This window comes from Notolepis coatsorum, assembly GCF_963971535.1.
Source record: "Notolepis coatsorum genome assembly, chromosome: 16".
NCBI classification, from domain to species: domain Eukaryota; kingdom Metazoa; phylum Chordata; class Actinopteri; order Aulopiformes; family Paralepididae; genus Notolepis; species Notolepis coatsorum.
In genome coordinates, this window is record NC_140180.1 from 69,233,569 (window position 1) to 69,254,808 (window position 21,240).

At 47.8% G+C, this 21,240-nt stretch overlaps 1 protein-coding gene across 1 annotated transcript in view; it reads left to right on the forward strand.

Annotated features, from left to right (window-relative positions):
- The window catches only part of gabra4 (gamma-aminobutyric acid type A receptor subunit alpha4), a gene marked incomplete at both ends in the record, with an annotated part of 40,087 nt that extends 20,302 nt beyond the window's left edge, over positions 1-19,785 (forward strand). Inside the window, 2 exon segments of the mRNA XM_084332259.1 lie at positions 9,522-9,778; positions 19,228-19,785. Coding sequence (XP_084188385.1) covers positions 9,522-9,778; positions 19,228-19,785 — 815 coding nt within the window.
- Positions 19,786-21,240: the final 1,455 nt, after the last annotated feature.

Here is a 21,240-nt window from a genome sequence, read left to right on the forward strand (position 1 = left end):
GAATTAACACAACATTATGCATACTTTTGACAATAAATAAAATCAGGAATTTGTTCTTACTTGCTTGCCTGGGTAAATAAAGGTTATAGAAATGTAAAAAAAACTAAAAATTGAAATAAAAAATTGAAAACCGATACCGATATTTTCCGATATCACATTTTAATGCCGATATCGGCTGATAATATCGGTAGGCCGATAATATCGGACATCCCTAATTTATATACATTCGTAAATGATTATTAAATAACTAATTAAATTAGTTATACATTATTTATAACTCATTATCAACATTGTTTGTACTTGATTTGTTAATCATTAAATAATGTTGTTTAATGTGTAGTAACACATTTGTAGATGCTTTGAAAAATGGATATGAAAAAAACGACTATACTGTACCTCCATTTATTTGTTCATGTTCAACAAATTATTTGTAAAACAATCTTAAAATATCTATAAATCATTTGCAGATGTTATTGTGTGCTGTAGGATATTGTGGATATCATGAAGAACGTGCTCAGTCAACCGATATCCAGTTAATAAGGTTTATTAGCCAGACAGATAGAAATATAACTAGGTTATCAGCTGAAATGACCCAGGTAAAGAAGACCGATTGTTGTCGGGAGGAGCCCTATATAGTGAAATGATAGGTCAAACGAGTGTGGGGGGGGGGGGCACAGGATAGGGGACAATGGTGATGGGAGGGGGGACATTTGATATCCACGACAGTTTAGTACTTTTCTCTTATTAATGTGAAATAAAACTTCTTGGTTTGGGTCTAACATTCACATAGTAATCCAAAATTGTAAACAATGTGATGGTAATCTGATGGTTAATAATTTACTTAATAAAAGTCAATTGAAATCTTTAGCTTGGTGGTTGAAAAAAAGCTTAAAATAGAGATATTTACATACATAATTCATGACTTGATTGACTGGATTAAGGTCTGTGTGTTATTTTGATATCAGAGATGTGGGAATAGATATCACCCTTTTCTTTTATTAATAATGGTCTGATTTAACCACTCAAATACCTATATCAATGAGTGGTCCTCAACTCTGATATCAAACAACAAACAACATAATCATTAGAAGCTATAGCTGTGCACATATCTTGGCCTGGCACTTACCTCCAGTCATTCACGTCATGAATCAGACATTTAAGTGTTAACTATGTGTCTTCATGATAATATCTATGGGAGCTAAAATCATGGTCGTACACATACAAACATAGTAATACCCAACCAAATAAGCACATGTGAACACTGTCTCTGTGTGGTGCAGGGTAAAAAACACAAAATCGTGTGCATAATTATCAGGAACAGGATCTACAATAGACATTAACCTAGTGGCTAATGTATATAAAGAGAACATTTAAAACCGTTAACCTAGTGGTTTATATAAAAAAAAACGGACATAAAAGATGATTATGCTAACCGTGTTAAACTATATGTGTATATAATTTAGATAAAAGGTTTTATGCATTGTTCTAGTATATTGTGCATATACTATCAATGGTCAAAACAAAACGTTAGGTTATGACTATAACCAAGTTCTGTTAATTAGGGGTGACGCTCGGCATCACTCATGCACTCCCTCGCGTACGTGCATGCGCACTGAATAAATTCCACAAATGTACCTTTAATACCAGTATTCGTCTGACCACACCCCTCGTTAGCTTACCTTCATAAGCAGGTGTGTGGTCACCTGCTCTCCTTCCCAAGCATTCACCACAAGGTGAGGTCAAGGGCTGCAGCGGCGTCGGATGCCGAGCGTCACCCCTAATTAACAGAACTTGGTTATAGTCATAACCTAACGTTCTGTATCATTAGGGGATCCGCTTGGCATCACTCATGCACATAGGGAGGCCGAGCGGAGCCACCGGCCGACAAATACACCCCGCTGAAGGCCCCCCACAACCATCAGAACAGGGAAGGGCCGAGCCCCCCCGACCCCCCCTAATGGAGGGCACCCCCCCTATTAGAGGTTTCCCGGGAGGGCGACGGACCCGACCGTGCGAAGAGGCACTCAAGCAACTCAACGCACAGGGTGAGCAGACCGTGGCTTGACCCCACGACTACACACACGCACAACCCGCATGCCACCCGGGAACGAACGGAGGGAACAACCTCGTTACTGCCCCCAGAATCACGGGGTCAAGGGCAAACCCAACCCCGTGGCAAGGCCGTAGCAGCGGAGCGCGAAGGAAGACCCAGACCCACCAAAGGGACTGGACCCCCTGGAACGGGGGCCCGGAGAAGTCCATGATGCCAGCATCAAGACCCCACCAGGTGGGCACTTAGTGACCCCGCCCCCCACATCGCCAGCGTATTCGGACAAAGGCCCCTCAGCCGAGCGGGCCCTGTCCCCCCAATAGTACACCGCCTGGCACACTAACCCTGCAGAACAGGCAGTCAGCATGGCCGTAAGCACACAAAAAAGGTTAACCAACGGAAGCAGGCAGCGCACCGGGGAAAAAAACCAGGCAACAGGCTGTTAACCCGAGCCTGGAGACTGCGGACGAGACAGGCGCCAGAGGGGACAGCTGAACACAGCCGCCCCGGCGGAAGGGGCGCATGCTGGCGTTGTTGCATGACCAAGCCTCCATTTAAAAAACCCCACCCAGAGGGGTGGAGGCAGAGAAGGCTGACACGATTGGCAGATGTCATGAACGTGCAGGGGCACCCTCAACCGGTTAACCCGGGAGTTGACACTGCCCCAACACACCAGAGAACCAACCACCTAGGCGTTACCCTATGCAGTGGTTGGTCCCATAACCCCCCAGGAAAAAACTCCAAAACACACCTGCGGCACTGCCGCAGTAACCGTGTTCCAGTTTCCAACAGGGTTATCCCGGGCCTACGGGTCAACGGAAACATTACTTCGGACCGGGCCCGGTGATACGGGGAGCACAGGGTCCCCCGAGGAGGTCAAAGACCACTCCAACAGGCCCCTCTTCGCCACGCGTAAGAGAAGAGTGCAAGAATGGAAAACCAGCCCCAACACCCCGTACTTGGTATTCCCAGGAGGTCACCCAACCAAGTACTAACCAAGACCAACCTGCGTGGCGGCCGAGATCCGACGAGATCGGGCGTGTACAGGTTGGCACGGCCGTAAGCCATTACGACAGTGTAGAATACAATGTACCCAACAAGGGTTCCATAGCGCTTAACCCTGCGACACCCGGACCGACCTAGCATTTTTCCCCCTGAAAAAAGCCCAAGTCCCTCAGGGTACCAGAACAGCAGATCTGCATCCCCGGCGGACAACGGGTTTAACTGATCCGGACCAGCGTGACCAGAACCAGTCCCGTGCCCTAACCACGCCGACATGCCAACTCCAGGAGAAGGGGCAGATATGCGTGTTGATCCTAAACATAAAAAGAAGGCGCCACTCAGACGTTCGGTGCGAACCGCGCGCGGCGGCCCACCCCCAGGGCGTGAGACCCTTCTACATATGTTCAGATCCATTCCGTTATCATCCCCTGATATGAACGAGAACCCGTCGACAACCACACAGGTCGTCGGAAGAGGAAAACCCCCATCCCAATTGCTTTATAAAAACGCTGTTTTAACCCCAAGCAACCAAGGCGCGCCAGTCAGTTACCAAATGTCCAGCAGAACATCCTGAGCTAGCACTATGTGTGCGTTGGGCATATCCACATCAATAATAGGCTATGTAGACCATCTTATTGAATCCCCAAGACGCCCAGGGGAACGACAAGAGGGGCGGGATGCAACCAACTCCATGAATGAATGAATGAAAACTTTATCCAACAGATTGCAGAATGGGTACAACACAGTACGGCTCAATACACACAATTGTTAAGGGGATGCAGACCTGAGAAAGACGTTAGTCTTGTTTCCATCAGGGTCCCCCATTTCCAATTCATATAGATTCATCCAACTCTTTAATAATAAAGAAGAAGCATCACCCGTATGAACCCAACTGCACAGCTGGGAGTAAAAAACCTGTTCACATGTTTTTACATCCAGTCACTCCTTTTAGTCAGAGAGTAAAGACCGGACCCTCCCAGAAACCTTCCCACATGAGTCGTAGTCATGAAAAAGACATGTCAACTGTGAGTCACGTGACCAACTGACTCAAGTTTACACATAAATCGAGCGTAGCAGACCCGTAAGCCCTACGCTCTAACTCGACACCTTAACACTCTTTAACTCACGGAAGGCGTCGCCATAGCAACATCGCTATGACGGGGGAAACCCTGCACACGGCTCCTGTTTGTAATAGGAGTCGGCAGGACAACCCTTCCCCCCCCCTCCCTGCCAAGACGTTCTAACGGCTCGGCCCTGACTGGCACAGCAGAATGAGATAAAAAACTCCTAAACCAACCAAGTGGGAAGGAGGGGTTTATTCGACACCCCCTCACAAAAAAACATTCTTTCCCTACACACAATAACAACTGTAGCATTTTGAAAACCTCCGGTAGAATGCTAATGTATAGCGTAGGCTAATACAATGCCCGCTACCCACAAAATGTCAACAGGATTTACAACAAAACAAGTCGCATGCGTGTGAATCCTACACCTGTTGACTATGTCGTACATAGCAAAAACGCTGACCGAGAGTAACGGCTAGGCCGTGGAACGTGTGTGTACGAGTATTACTGCAACTAACACAACAGCGTTGTGGGACACATATACTTTGTTTAAGCAATGGAATACCACCAGTTTCTACCTGCATGTGGAGCGTCAGGCTAATAGAATCTCCTACGACTGAGTGTATGCTTGCAGACCTTGCTTAATCTCGTAACACAACATGACTCATCTCTCAACGTAATTGTGCAGATTCATATTTTCGCAACCCCATCATATGATTTGTTGAAGAAACACACAGTTTGTTTGGCCAAAAACATAGTCCCCCTTATATCGGGGAACTTTTTATTGTATCTGGCACAAAAACACAATCAAAAGGGGCCGGGGAGGGTGTAGAGGAGAGGGGACACAGAGGGAAAAAGTCACTCTCAGCGGCGTCTGCCACCTCGCGCCGCTCGAGTCTTGCCACCCCGAGGAGCCCCGGAGGGACGGTAGGTAACTGTCTGCTGGTCTCGACGTTCCCTACCGTCTCCTCCGGTCGTGGATGGGCCGGCGGTAGCAGAAGCGCCGTCTCTTCTCCTGGCCTTCTTGGAGGGGCCAGCAGCGGCGGTAGAGGCAGTGGTAGGGACGACGGAGGCAGCTCGACGTCGTGGAAGCCTTCTGACCCCACCGGCAAGGACGGGAGGCGGAAAATGGGGTTGAAGAATGGATCTCTCCTCTGCCATCTCTCTGCACGTTGAGGTCATCAACCGCAGGGCCTTCCCGAACAGACCAGCATCGGAGAGGGTGGCCGTCATAAGAGGGGCTCTCTTCTTCTCTGGCACACGGGCCTGCTCCAGCCAAAGGTGGCGCTGGCTCAGGGTGGCCAGGGCGCGCACTTTCCCCGAGGCTATGGCCAGCACCTGGGTAAGGTGCAGGACAGCTCCTGCCGCCTGGGTGATCTGATTGCATTTTACCTCGGTCAGATCCATGCCGCCCGTCATAATCCCCGATACAAATCTAGCTAGGTGGGCGATGTTAGAAGCCGCAGCCAGCGATTGTGTACCAGCGATAAATGACTGGTCACCCCAATATGCCAATCGCCTAGCCGATCTTCCATGGAGAACCGGCTTGCATAATGGTTCCCACACCACATCCGGACAGAGGAGAGCGGCCATCGGACTATCAAGCCGAGGCACGCCCTCCCTCATACCTTTGACCAACCCCGACACCCGCGTAACTGGTACGTAGGTGGGGGTAAGTCCCATGATGTGAGACACCGCCTGACCCTGACAAACATAGGCCCCCATTGAAGGGAAAAATGGGTAGACAACATCCACCCCTGTCACCGGGCGACGCTGCCAGAGATGACCTATGAGATCGTCAGGGACAGGAGCAGGCAATGGCAGCGGCAGCGGCACGCCATTTGCAGCGGCGGCTACCGCCATGAGCTCGGGAAACAAAGCCCACAGTTCCCCCTGCTGACCTTCCTCCACCGAACCCGCATCCCTCACATGCAGCAGGCTGCGACTGGTTAAGGAGCCACAGTCTGATGTGGCTGATAGTAGGGCATCCTGCTGATGAGGCCAAGGTGGTTCCTCGACATCTTCAAACAAGGCGTCCCAAGGAGCCATTTCTCCCCCCTCCGGTGTTTCCTGGATAGGAGGGATACTCTCCTCCACAGGACCTTCAAACAAGAATCCGTCCGACTCTTCCATGAAGTCCTCAGTTTCCATCGGAAATCCAGAGCCGGACGCATCCTCGCTGGTCTCCAGCAAGTCCCCAAACCCAGGCCGTTCACGCCTGCATGCCACCATCTTGCGACGTGAACGGGCAGACGCGAAAAGTTTGCGTCGCAAATCCTCCGGACCCAAACCAACCGCCCGCTCACCAACGGACGATTCCCTGGAACCAGAGGAACCAGAGTCGAGATCAGGCCATCGCCGGAGCGACGGCACCGACTCCTCGGCTCCTCGGCGAGGCAAACTACCCATCGGCTGCCTCCTGGGCTGGGTCGGCAACCACAAAAGTGGCAGCAGCCCAGCACCAAAACGCACGACGGAGGCGGGAATGGAGAACCGCAGGTGAAGAGTAGGTCTACTCTCCGAAGAAGACATTATGACTTAGCTTTTTCCTTATAACAGATATGAGAGAAGAAAAAACTAAGCACAATGTAAACTCGTCACAACTCTTTTCAACTAACAACACGTCAAGTGGGGTACTACCGAGGCACTTCCTTGTGGTGAAAGCGAGAAGGAGGAGAGCAGGTGACCACACATCTGCTTATGAAGGTAAGCTAACGAGGGGTGTGGTCAGACGAATACTGGTATTAAAGGTACATTTGTGGAATTTATTCAGTGCGCATGCACGTACGCGAGGGAGTGCATGAGTGATGCCGAGCGGATCCCCTAATGATACAGAACTTGGTGTCTTCTTTTATGAGACAACAAACCAACTGATTCTGTCTCCATTCACCCCAGAAATAACGCTTTGCAACCCATGCAGCAATTTTCCACGAGTACCCAATAACCCGGAAGTCAACTAAAACAGCGCTTTGTAACCGAACGAACGAGCCTGTGCACATATGTGGTTCCATGTAAAACGTAAACAAACAAGACAGCGATAATAATATAGACAGTAATGTGTGTGCATTTCTGGTCTGTATTGGGCTGCTGAAAAGTTTAATCGTCCAGCCATCACGCTGCGATAAGGCTTGGTTACCCTCGATTTACAATATACACCATTAAACACAACAGCCGAACCTGAAATTCGAAGTTAAAACAACGATATAGAGGTCCAATATACTATAGCCAAAACTCACGGTCCCTAAACAACACGACCAAAATGTCCTGTCGTTTCTCTACCCGCCTATAATGAAAATAGTTAACTTAACCTAACTAGGTCGCTTTCAGGAAGGAAGGGGAAAATAATAACAACCACAACATCTTTTATGGCCAAACTTGGAGCTTTTGAATAATACAACAATATTTTGATGAATTACCTCAGTCCCCTGTTGTCAGTTGCACGTCCTACCCATCACAGAGACCGAGAACAATCCGATCCGAGTATTGTCTCCAAGAATTACATACAACCGTATAGCGTTAGCTATGCGTACAAACACACGTACCCTCTGTCGAGTCGTACGCAACACAACAGATATTGTACCTATTTTTTTGTCTGCAACACCCAAACTGGGATTAGTACACTACAACCCTGTACCTATTTTAGTCGGCAACACCCAAACTGGGATTTGTACACCACAACCCAGCAAATCCCCCAGTAAGGACCGGGATACGCACGTTCTCACGTAACGGTTTACAATATAAATCAGATATATTAATGCACATTACCCTCACTCAGCCATGATCTCAATATTAACAACATACCGTAACATTCGCCTGGCACAGAGAAAAGCGGGAAGGTTTTAATTCCTTGCCATACATTTGGTCGGCCAATCTATTATACTCACTTTTATCTGTATAGATGAAACAACACGGCAGGCCGGGAGGATGCAAAGAGTCCGTCACAAGTTTGTTAGACGCCAATTGTAGGATATTGTGGATATCATGAAGAACGTGCTCAGTCAACCGAGATCCAGTTAATAAGGTTTATTAGCCGGACAGATAGAAATATATACAAGATAAGTAGATACAAGGCTGAGGCTTCCGGCCTAGGTTATCAGCTGAAATGACCCAGGTTAAGAAGACCGATTGTTGTCGGGAGGAGCCCTATATGAAACGGGGGGGGGGGGCCCTCATATGATAGGTCAAACGAGTGTGGGGGGGGGGGCACAGGATAGGGGACAATGGTGATGGGAGGGGGGACATTTGATATCCACGACAGTGCCCTAATCTAAAGTGAAGACTATTCATCATTAACAAATGTCTAATAGTTTGTTTAATTGTGGACTTTTATGAATACACACAAAGCAATTACTAGACTTGTCTTTTCATGTTTAACATTAAGACATTCATAAAACATCCTTAAATCATTTGCAGATGCTATTGCATGCCCTAATCTAAAGTGAAGACTATTCATCATTAACAAATGTCTAAGACACTTTTTCATCACCTGTTGTAGACAGCTTTCGGATCCACCCTTCTTTGTGACATCAAACAGTGACAGAATTAGGACTATAGATAAATGCAATTTTATTAACAAATTATAAAATACATGTGCACATGTGACCGATCGTATGTTACTCCTTCTGCGTTGTGTTAAATGTCAATGCCCCGAGGGAGTTTAGAACCTGGGTCTCTCACGCCGTGGGCGACAACATAGACCGCTGCACTAAGAGGTGAATTCACTCCTGGGTACTGTATCTATGTGTCTTTTAACCCTGTTATGGGGAAGTGAGTTTAACTCGCAGCCCGCTTACTGCCACAGTCACTTCACAACACACACGTTTATTACTCACGGACCTCCGTTACACACACATAACATATAGTGTAACCTGGGGGACACTAGGACCCAGGAGTTCCTTGGTCAGGTATTGCATTTGTAAATACATTTGTTTATAACGATTTTCTTTACACTTCAAAAGACCTGCATTGAACAAGTGTGGAACCAAACGGAAGGTTTCAGGCAAATCCTAGCATCATACCAGCACGGGGGGGGGTCTAAAATATAGGAAATATAATTAAATCTGAATATAAAATACAATAAATATAGGCAATGCATTAACATTTTTAAATAATCTGAATATATACTATGAGTAAAAGTAAACAGTATACACAAGTCCATGCAGGTTTTGGTGGTTAAGAGTTAGACACACTTAGTGGTTTAGGATCAGACATCCCTAATAGTTCGGAAGTTCTGCAGCCATTATATAAGATTGACTTTATAACAGCACATTCTCTTTAATGCCCAGATTGTATGGCCTAATGATAGGACAGATAATATCTAGCTGAAAGCTTATGACACATGAGTTAATAATGCATGTCAGCCCCTCACTGAAGACATCCTCTCCTGTTGTTGCTTTCTTCCTAAGGCATCACCACGGTGCTCACCATGACGACGCTGAGCATCAGCGCCCGCCACTCCCTCCCCAAGGTTTCCTACGCCACCGCCATGGACTGGTTCATCGCCGTCTGCTTCGCCTTCGTCTTCTCCGCCCTCATCGAGTTTGCCGCCGTCAACTACTTCACCAACGCCCAGCTGGAGCGGGCGAAAAGGAAGCCCGCCAAATGTCCACCGGCGCCCCAAACCACGCCTGTCAAAGTCAAGGACGGGGAGCAAGTGCTGCAGGTGACTTTTTTTCTCTCTCTGAAATTATGTCACCGTCACCGCTAATAATCTGAGAGCATTTTAACAAGGAGAACGCTGACTCAGCAGAGAGTGCTAACTTATCATACGGTAGATGGAGTGCTTTGTTAGGTCTTGGCTTGGTATTTTAAACTACAATATGTAGGAGGGGGGGGGGGGGGGGGGGGGTGACAGTGGCTCAGGAGGCAGAGCCGTAGTCTGGTAATCAGAAGGTTCCCGGTTCGATTCCGGCTCCTCCCAGCAGTGCGCTAAAGTGTCCTTGAGCAAGACACTGAACGCCTAACTGCTCCCGGTGAGCAGGTCAGCACCTTGTGTGAGTAATAATTAACCTATCTCACCCTTTTTTCCTCAAACCTCCAATCACAGCTGTTGCTTGTTTGTCTGAGGAAAGCAATCATTGCAATTGGAGGTTTGAGGAAAAGAGGGCAGAGTTTGTGATAGGTCAATTTGAATCATACACTAAGTGGCACAAAGTGTTTGTTCTCGCTGAGGTCAGCGTATTTTTCAATAGTTTGCAAAGCGCTTGACACAGACTGTGTATGCCAGCTGTTTATACTAGACTACTGGTAAATTTGATTAGATTAGATTAAAGATAGATTAAATGTATTGTCATTATACAGCACAAGTACAGTACAACGAAAATAAATCTGGCATCTAACCAGAGTGCAAGGTAACAGTAAAGTGCATTAATAATATACAGTGTAACTGTAAGTGATTAAATTAAATATATATAACAGAGCTACTGAGTAAATATGCTAATCTGATGTATGTATGGTGATACAGGTATATATACACTAGTGTTACAAAGGGTCAGATTAAACCAAATATATATATTTATTGCTTGAGATCCCTTGTATAATATTTGTATATCGTTTGATATCCCTTGTATATTCTTTGTATATATACACGGAATATCCCTTTACCTAGGTACAAACCAGACCATAATATTCGTTCTCCTATTGGACAGCGACCCCTAGGCGCCAACGGCCATACCCCCAATGGCAAGTTCAAAGCCACCGCCAAGGCATGTCTCAACATGTCCAGGTTTGCGCAGTAATACGAGACAGAACTGAGGTTGGCACTAGATAATTCACCTTACGTATAAATACGTCACAGGTGGATACAGCAGTAGTTGAGTACCAAAACGTTAAAGCCTTCACCACGAGTCAACGACCAAGTGAAGTGAGCAACTTTGCGTCTAAATAGAGCACTTATAACATGTGCGAATAGGATAGTAAAAGTGTCAGAGTTTAGTGAAATAACGTCAAGTTCGACCTAGTTAACACTTTCAGCGCCACGCCTGGTTTTCCGTTTTACCGCTTGAATGCCACCATCGGCGCCAATGTTAACGTTAATATCGCCTAATCTATGTTTTAAATTATGGCTATGTGTCTAATCTGCCCATCGCATTATCAAAGACTATTTTCCAGTCAGTGCTGTGAAGACAGATTGTTTTTTTATCGCGTCGTTGCCGTTTCAGAGCAGTTAGAAAAGCCCCCGTTTTGATATAAAAAACAGCTCATTCTGGAGCATTCTATGAAAATCGTCTTTTAGTGGAATATTCCACAACGTTGATATTCGTCGGCCTTTTTATGAATCGTTTTCAAATAAACGCTAGATGATCAATATTATACGTGCACGCACGCACATTACGGCCGCGCACTGATAATCGCTCCGTTGATTTCCTCACGGACTTTTACAGTGAAACCGAAAGAAGACATTTCACAAAACAGCTTATAACTTCATCAAACTTACTCTGATTATCCTACCACTGATAACATAGAGTCCTTACCTGACATCAGATGGTATCCAACTGGTATATTCCAATTCCTGATCACCATTCGAAAAAATCGATACGTGTATGGATCCAACGCGATACAGTAGAACTCCATGATCCGCGGGGATCTGAGGCTCCAGAATGAACTCTAGTAACCCCGGCTGGATCAGTGAACTGGAAAATGTGGAGTACCGGATTTTTTTCCCCATTCATTTTCATTGAGTCCATTCCAAAATCACTTATGTCATCTGGGAGACGACAGGGGGCGCTTTTTTCCACAGTGATCGTCGGCTCCCCTCGGCTATACTCGGGTAGGCTCGGGTGATGCAATAATTTTTCAGATCGCAAAAAAAAAAAAATTAAAAAAATCCGAGAAATCTCGTGAGTGGCTAGCAACCACCTATAAAAAAACACGAGAAATCTCGTGAGTGGCACTGAAAGAGTTAATGTGAAGTATAGTGCACAGGAGAATCTACACCGGCGAATGCAGAGCCCTTTCCGGCTGGATTATATTGCTTTGGTACTGTGGCTGCTGGAGCAGAGAACCGTCTACCCCACTGCTGTGTGGGATCTACCCTGTGAGGAGCATCATCGAGCCCGCCTCTAGGACCACAGAGGCTGGCTGGCTTTCGTCCATGCTGTCGAGCATACTTGGATTGTAGCTGTTGCTTTTGTCTGCCGATCAAGGGAGTAATGTACCGCCTCCCGTAGCTAGAGCTTCTTTATTCCGCGTTGATTCAGACTTTGCTCCCGAACATTCTTCTACCCTGCCGGCTTACAACCGGAGGGAACCCCCCCCCTAGTGTCTCCAGCTGACTACGAGTGTGCCTTATGTAATTCTTATGCTACAGGTGGCGTCAGTTATACCCATCTTACTATGCTCATGGACTTACGCTCTTGACCTACTTAAGTGTTCTTCGCCTTACAAGCGCAAGTATAATTCTCATTCTGTAACCTACCGTTGCTGCTATAATAATAAATCCCTCCAAATAGAACTTTAGGTGTCATTGTTGTATTCTTGTGTGGGTGTTCATCAGATATACCGTGTACTGTATGGCCAGTAATTAAAGTACATAACTAAGTAGTGGTTTAATAATACCATACTCTCAATACAGTCAGGGAATTGTACCCCTCAGTTACAATTGGTCCTTCGAGCCGGAGGGTATCAGTGTAATATCTAATATAATATTGATATTAACCATGGCCAGCGGTGAACACTCCCCAAGCAGCTCCCCCGAGCTAGAACGCCCGCAGCGCAGACGTCAGCCACCTCCCTATCTAGAGGCATACGCTGTCAGTCTAATACCTAGCTTTATAAAGACGTTAAATGCGGATAAAATAAATAAAGCGGATAGTCAAAGCATGTCAAAACCTACCGACCAGGCGACCCTGCCAGTAGAGAACCCAGTGGGTTCTAACGTAACTGACCAAGCTCACGGGGGGGACCAGGGGGGACATGACATGACTATACCCCCAGACAACGTCAACGGAATAGCCCCCGGAGAGCTCCAGGATAAAGAAAGCGCTCCGGGGACAGAACCCGACACACAACCAAGAGAAGAAAAGCGCGCCCAGGAGATGGATCTCGAGGCGCGCCCAGAGAACAGATCTCCAACGAGCACTGCCAGAAGCCGATCACCTCCGTCAGTGTCTTCCCCCAGCGAAGCGGACAAGATGCTGGCGCAGGCATTCATCGCCACCCTGGCAGCCTCCACCGAATGCGATCGACTTCAAGCGCAACAACTAAGTGAGCGCGAACATTCTACCATGGAAAGAGAACGCCTCCAGGCTCAACAGACGAGCGAGCGCGAACACGCTGCAATCGAGCGAGAGCGCTTCCAGGCGCAACAAAAGAGTGAAGACGACCGCATAAGACTGGAGACCAGACGCCTTCAGACGGAAGAGAACATTGAAAGAAGCCGTGCCGATGCGCAGCGCGACGCCGCCAATGCACAGCGCGACGCCGCCAATACCCAGCGCGAAGCACAGCGCGACGCCGCCCATGCCCAGCGCGAAGCAGAGCGTGACCGGCTGCAGGCGCAGATGGTAGAACAATTGATTGCCATGGCGACACCCCCTCTCTCCGCACGAAGCTCCCGGAGATCATCACGACAAGGGTCTAGGGCACATTCCCCTACCCGACCAAGCGACCCGGGACCCCGCCAACAGGAGGATCCTATCCACGTCTCCGAACCCCCTCCCCGACCGGTCCATACGAGACCCAGCAACCGGGAAGAACCGGCCTACGTCGCCGAGAGACTGACTAGAAGACTCCAGGACCTAGCAGAGGAAGAGGAAGAGGAGGAATGTCAAGCTGACCAGCAGCAACGTACTCTGGACCAGGAGGCCCAGTACAGCCCCGACCAGCAGCAACGTACTCTGGACCAGGAGGCCCAGTACAGCCCAGACGTCAGCCCCGAGTCACTGCGCTACAAACCCCCGACTCAACTCACGGGTGAGTTTGACGCACCGTCAGCACCGAGGAACAGCACCTGGGTACCCGGCCCCTGGTACCCACCAAGTACCAACCCACGACAACACGTACGGGGAGACTCGCCCAGGAGGCCTCTTCCCCTACGCTCACCAATGTGCCAGCCATCCATGGCATCGTACCTTGGCACACCGACGTTCCCAGACTTTACGCGCGAGGACAGAGCACAGTACACGGAATTACGGATGTGCTTGGAGACTATGATGTCCGACGTCCCCGATGAGTCGTACAAATATGCCATCCTCCTCAAGCATCTCAAGGTGCCCAGAGCGCATAATATAGCGCTGGCATATTCCAACTCAAGCACCCCATACTCCGCGGCTCTAGTGGCCCTCGATCAGCGTTATGGACGCATATGGGACTACGTGATACAAGAAATAAGAGACATCGACCGCCTCCCCCCAGCCAAAGACAATAGAGCATTGGATGACCTCTCTATCAAGGTACAATCCCTGGTAGGGATGCTGGGGTCCCAAAGGGAAAAAGGGAGATATGAACTGTATGCTAACTCTAATGTAGAACGGATATTAGAGAAGCTCCCTCCAGCCCGCCAAGAGCGCTTTCGGCGGCAGAGAGACCACTGTGATCCCGACGGTTCCGAGCCATCCCTCCTAGACCTGGCCGACTTCCTCGCGAGAGAAGTCAGCAGCCTACGACTGGATACGTTCGTGTGGAGTGGACCAAGCCCAAGAGATGGACCTCGGAGATCTAACGATAACCGCCGGTCGGTGACCGTTATGCACCAAGCCGAATCAGTACCGCAGCACAAGAACCACAACACCCCCTCGACGAAAGAGGAGTGGACGATTGAATGCCAGTACTGTGAAGGGGAACATCGGCTGTATCAATGTGACACTTTCAAGAAGCTGACCACGGACGAGGTGAGTCAGTGGATCAAGGCCAACCGCCGCTGCTTCCGCTGCGCGCGCAGCCATATGGCAGCTGAGTGCCGCTTAAAGAAGAGATGCAGCAAGTGTGACGGCGCCCACTTGGAGGTCCTGCATGACATCAACAAGCGTCTGCCAGGACAACAAAGTGGGCCCGTCACGGTGATGTATCAGGCCGAGGCGGTGGCACCAGTACCGAAGATCCACCAGACCGCCCCCTGGTGTACCGACTGCTACAGCAGACACTGGGAGTCACGGTGCTACTCGGACGACCGCGAGTCGGCACCACTCCAGAAGATCCAAGGCAACCCACCAACAGGAGTGCTCCATATAGACCAGCATAGCGGGACCCCCCGAGTGCTCATCAAAGTGGTCAGAGTGCTCCTGAGCTACGAGGACAAGGTCCTGGACACTTACGCCGTCCTAGACGATGGGTCTGAAAAGACTCTCCTCCTCGCTTCCGCCGCAGCCCAGTTGGGCCTGCGGGGTGCCAAAGGAACAATGACAATCCGTACCATCAGAAGAGACTAGAAGACCATAAAGGGTGAAAATGTCTCCTTCAAGATAGCAGCGGCGGACCAGCCCGAGAAGCAGTATAGTATCACTAACGTCTTCACCAGCCACGACATAGGCCTGTCACAGTACACCTACTCCATCCCACAGCTGATGGCGAAGTACGTGCACCTACGTCAACTACCTAAACCGCTCATCGACGGCGCCACACCGACCCTGCTCATAGGCTCCGACCACGCGGACCTCATTCTCCCAATTGAGGCGGCCCACATCGGACCCAAAGGATGCCCAGTCGCGGTTCAGACCCGACTGGGGTGGATGCTCCAGGGCCCCCTCTACGGACTTGACAGTCAACCCACGTCTACACGCTGCCTGCACACAAAGGTGAGCGACACAGGCCACTCTCTCGTACAGCCCGTTGAGAGGCTACTGACATTAGACGAGAGGCCTGTGAGAGAACCGTGGGCCCAAGAAGAGGGAGTTCCGAACTCCACCCCCCTCAGCTGCGCTCCAAGCGACGTGGCTGACCTCGAGCCCAGCACCCCACACGACTTCTTGATGGAGCGGCCGGAACCGGCCCCTCCTCAGATGGGGTACAGACCAAACAAGAGGAACAGACGGAGGATGTGGAGGCACAGCCAAGCACAGATCAACCAGTCTCAGGCCCGCTTCCTCCTAAGCCCCCCTCCATCCCGTCCAGCCTGTCAGAAGCGGGTCAAGGACAGGGACAACTTAAAAGTGGACACAATCGTCATGATCATAGACCAGTCACTACCCCGAGCTGCGTGGCCGGCCGGCCGCGTAAGCAAAGTGATCACTGGTGCCGACGGAAAGGTCAGAGCGGCAGAAGTTCTTATCCAGGGACGGACATACACCCGATCCATGGCGAGGCTGATAGAGTTGCCAAGGCTCCCTGACTCCCTTGATGACGACCATGACCCACTGACTTTGTGAATTGCCCTACTCCCCACCACAGACATTGAGTAGTTGACAAGACGGTTAATCTGTCTTTGCTTTATCTAATTAGGTGCGGACTAATTAGGAGGCGGCTGTTACAAAGGGTCAGATTAAACCGAATATATATATTTATTGCTTGAGATCCCTTGTATAATATTTGTATATCGTTTGATATCCCTTGTATATTCTTTGTATATATACACGGAATATCCCTTTACCTAGGTACAAACCAGACCATAATATTCGTTCTCCTATTGGACAGCGACCCCTAGGCGCCAACGGCCATACCCCCAATGGCAAGTTCAAAGCCACCGCCAAGGCATGTCTCAACATGTCCAGGTTTGCGCAGTAAGACGAGACAGAACTGAGGTTGGCACTAGATAATTCACCTTACGTATAAATACGTCGCAGGTGGATACAGCAGTAGTTGAGTACCAAAACGTTAAAGCCTTCACCACGAGTCAACGACCAAGTGAAGTGAGCAACTTTGCGTCTAAATAGAGCACTTATAACATGTGCGAATAGGATAGTAAAAGTGTCAGAGTTTAGTGAAATAACGTCAAGTTCGACCTAGTTAATGTGAAGTATAGTGCACAGGAGAATCTACACCGGCGAATGCAGAGCCCTTTCCGGCTGGATTATATTGCTTTGGTACTGTGGCTGCTGGAGCAGAGAACCGTCTACCCCACTGCTGTGTGGGATCTACCCTGTGAGGAGCATCATCAAGCCCGCCTCTAGGACCACAGAGGCTGGCTGGCTTTCGTCCATGCTGTCGAGCATACTTGGATTGTAGCTGTTGCTTTTGTCTGCCGATCAAGGGAGTAATGTACCGCCTCCCGTAGCTGGAGCTTCTTTATTCCGCGTTGATTCAGACTTTGCTCCCGAACATTCTTCTACCCTGCCGGCTTACAACCGGAGGGAACCCCCCCCTAGTGTCTCCAGCTGACTACGAGTGTGCCTTATGTAATTCTTATGCTACAGGTGGTGTCAGTTATACCCATCTTACTATGCTCATGGACTTACGCTCTTGACCTACTTAAGTGTTCTTCGCCTTACAAGCGCAAGTATAATTCTCATTCTGTAACCTACCGTTGCTGCTATAATAATAAATCCCTCCAAATAGAACTTTAGGTGTCATTGTTGTATTCTTGTGTGGGTGTTCACCAGATATACCGTGTACTGTATGGCCAGTAATTAAAGTACATAACTAAGTAGTGGTTTAATAATACCATACTCTCAATACAGTCAGGGAATTGTACCCCTCAGTTACAACTAGTGTGTATAGTGTAGAGTGAGTAGAGTGTATAGTAGAGTGTAGTAGAAGCCATACTGCATGTGGGACACGTACATATACATACATATAATGTACATGTTATTAATATGTAACATATGTAATATGTAGCTGCTGCTGCCCCCTCCCTCTGGAATGCCCTCCCCAGCCATATCCGTGATGCAAACACCCTGGCATCTTTTAAATCAGCCCTCAAAACCCACCTTTTCAATCTTGCTTTTGACCTCTAATTCTGTCGGTTTTATTTTATTTTGTCATGTATTATTTTTGTTCTGTTTTTGTTTTGCCTTAGTTTTGTCTCTTCTACCCATGTAAAGCGTCTTTGAGCACCTGGAAAAGCACTATATAAAATAGATGTATTATTATTATTATTATTAACAAAAAGCAGACTCCAGGTGACATCCGTGAGACCTGGGCTATTAAGCCCCTCCCCCCAAGTGAAATGCACAACTGTAAGTTCAGCCCATTTGTTATACAGTCAGTTACACAGCTGTCTACTTGTAATCCGGCACAGAAGCTTAATTTAGCTGAACAATATTCAGAGAATTCCGTGACTGGACAATGTTTCCTGACTGCTAAGCATGTACAATTTTTACTTGCATTATAGATAAGCAGCAATAAGTATGTCAATATATATTATACATTTTTAAATACAAATACAAATGCTAGTATGGAGTCATCGCGCCAAAATGCAGTTCAGTGGATTAGCAGGTTGCCAAGGCAATGCAGCCCGGGCACATCTGTCTGAGTTTCATAAAAAGACTCTAGTGGGGAGAAAATGAACACACTGTTCCTCAAGAGCAGGCCCCTTGTTGAAGCCATGCCCGAGGCGTGAAATCTGCTCTGCGAGAGGGTTAAGGGTTGATATTTCCAGATTCAAAGCGTTTGAAAAAGCTAGTCCCACTATCCATGTGCTCATCTTGTTGTACTTGGGACACACAATAATGCTTCCATCCTTAGAGGATGGGGGGTGGAATGGAATTATTTTCTGCAAATAGTTCACACACTTCCTACTTGAAAGCGGAAAACATTAGTTTTCCACCGGATAAGCCCCTTTACTGCCCCGACGCAGCGCTACCTACTTTCTGTCTTAAGCTCGTGTGAGATGACTGGAATCCTTGGTAAGTGACGTCTGTATTGCACACACAGTGCAGTACACTTACAGACGAGGGCCGTTTGCGTCAAGTAGGCTGTAATCAGATATGACAAGGTTTGTATTACCACCACAAACCACCACAACCTGCTGATAAGAAATTGAAGGCAACGCTATTTGCTTTTCTGGGTCTCCTCAGGTCTTGATTTTGCTAACATGAAGCCTACCCACTTAAAAATGTAGTCTGGAATAAGATATAGATATGTATAAAAGCTGGTAGCTGGTATATTAACCGGAGCTACAGTAAGCAGTTCATTACAGGTCAATCTGTTTAAGTGTCAAATGAATTTTTTTCAGCTAGAGTCTGGGTCTTTCCTACAGACAATACTGTCACTGTTGTCTTCTCTCCTCCCCAATTACAGCAAAACCCAGATACCAACGGTAACCTGAGAAAGCGGATGAATTACGTGTCGCCGCAAGAGTTCCACTGTAGCCAGAGACCCCAGTCTGGCCCCAGCATCATCAGCACAGTGGGAGGAACTGGTCGGCAGCCTCTGTCCTCCGCCCGCTTCTCTTCAGCCACCGGAGCCAACGGCAGCTCCGGCACCCTGTCCTGCTCCAGCCCGGCCGGTCAGCTCAGCGCCGCCTCTTCCTCCTCCACCCTGCTGGCTAAGAATATCCCTTCGGCTACGACCTCGGTGCCGAGCTTGACGGGCGAGACGCCGTCCAGGCAGTACGGGCAGGGCTCCTCCTCCCTGCAGCACCTCCTGGGGCCCCGGCTGGAGCACATCCAGCTGATGGGGAACAAGGTGGAGCTGAAGCAGTCGCCGTGCTCTCAGCCGACAACAGCCGGCATGGGAGGGACCAGTAAGATCGACAAGTACGCACGGATCCTCTTCCCGGTGTCCTTTGGAGCGTTCAATATGGTCTATTGGGTGGTTTACTTATCGAAAGACACAATGGTGGCCAAAGGAGGCTAGTTCCTTGCGTTGAACCAGCAAGGATGACAATCCTTTCCTAGAAACATAGGGAAGTAAACAAGGATTTTGGGGGATCTTATCAGAGCTTTACAGACAATAACAAGGGAATTATTGTGCTGGACAACAAAGAGTGACGATTATCCTGGAACACATACACTCAGACTATACCTATTTGTTTTCTTGAGATCCCTGGACAAGGAAGCATTGGAACTAGATCAACCAAATCAAAGCATATCCAGATGAGAAAGAAGATACTCTACACACTACTTTTTGACTGTAAACGTCCTTTATCAGCTACATAATGATCTCTTTTAGCCATACAGTCAAAACGAAGCATGATGAGGTTATTTTAGTTTTCATTATTTGTGTACCCTCCAGGACCTGGTAAGAAGTTTTGGACGTGCATACATACGTTATTCGTCAAAAATGATCGGAATCTATGTTTTGTCAATAACTCATTTCTGTTGGTTAAACAATTTATATTTTATGATCATAGATTTGTTTGATAATGAAGATTGATGAACTGCTTGGGTCCCTGGTTAGCAGTCTAGATGAAACGAATCTTTAGAGCTTTATGCTGTGTTCAGATGAATTCAGGTAGAAGGTTGATGGAAAACTGGATATCATTTTAGTGGACGAGAGCACCATGGGACAATTAGGTGAGACCGGCAGAGAATACCGGCAATGGTAATGGTAGATGTGTAGATCTAGAAAGCAGAATGTGGCTTTGCCAGGAAACATAACAAACAAGAAAAGATTAATAAAATAAATGTTATCTAGTTAACTTGATATTGTAGCGCCGCAACATCCCCATCTTAAGATGGGGGGCCTCTAAACAATATTTTGCATAGGGTCCCCTCTCTAAAGAGGGCCCTGTTTGTTAAGCTATAATATTGAACTACCATTAGCAGATAACTAGCCTGCTCGAAGAGAAAACTTACCAAACTCCTAGCTAACATTAGCTAGCTTGCTGGTAAACAATAACAACATGACCATAGCAACATCCTGCCTTTGCCATGTGCCGTCCTAAAAGTGCCGTTACTGCTGGAACATATGCCTGAATCCATCTGAGCACAGCATTAGACCTCAAGAGTTCTCTGTTATATGGAGCTTCCAGACAGAAACATTTGGGACCATCTATTTTGTTCCAGCAATGGTAAAATTAAGATACTGTAGATCAGTATAAAAAGTACTTTAATTGAATTCAAGCAGATTTGTTAGTTCAGGGTTGGAACAAATATTGTCCACACATCTAAAGCATACTGGGAGAAGCCGTCTCTATTGTTCAGACCCTCTACTACCAGATAGTCCAGCGGTCCCACAACAGAAATGTGCATGACGGAAACCTGAAAATGTCTTTCTTGTACTGTAATGTAATTTATTTGATAAAACATCCTACTCCATACCTACAGAATAAGCTATATTTGGCGTTATGTATCTTGAAATGGTAAATAA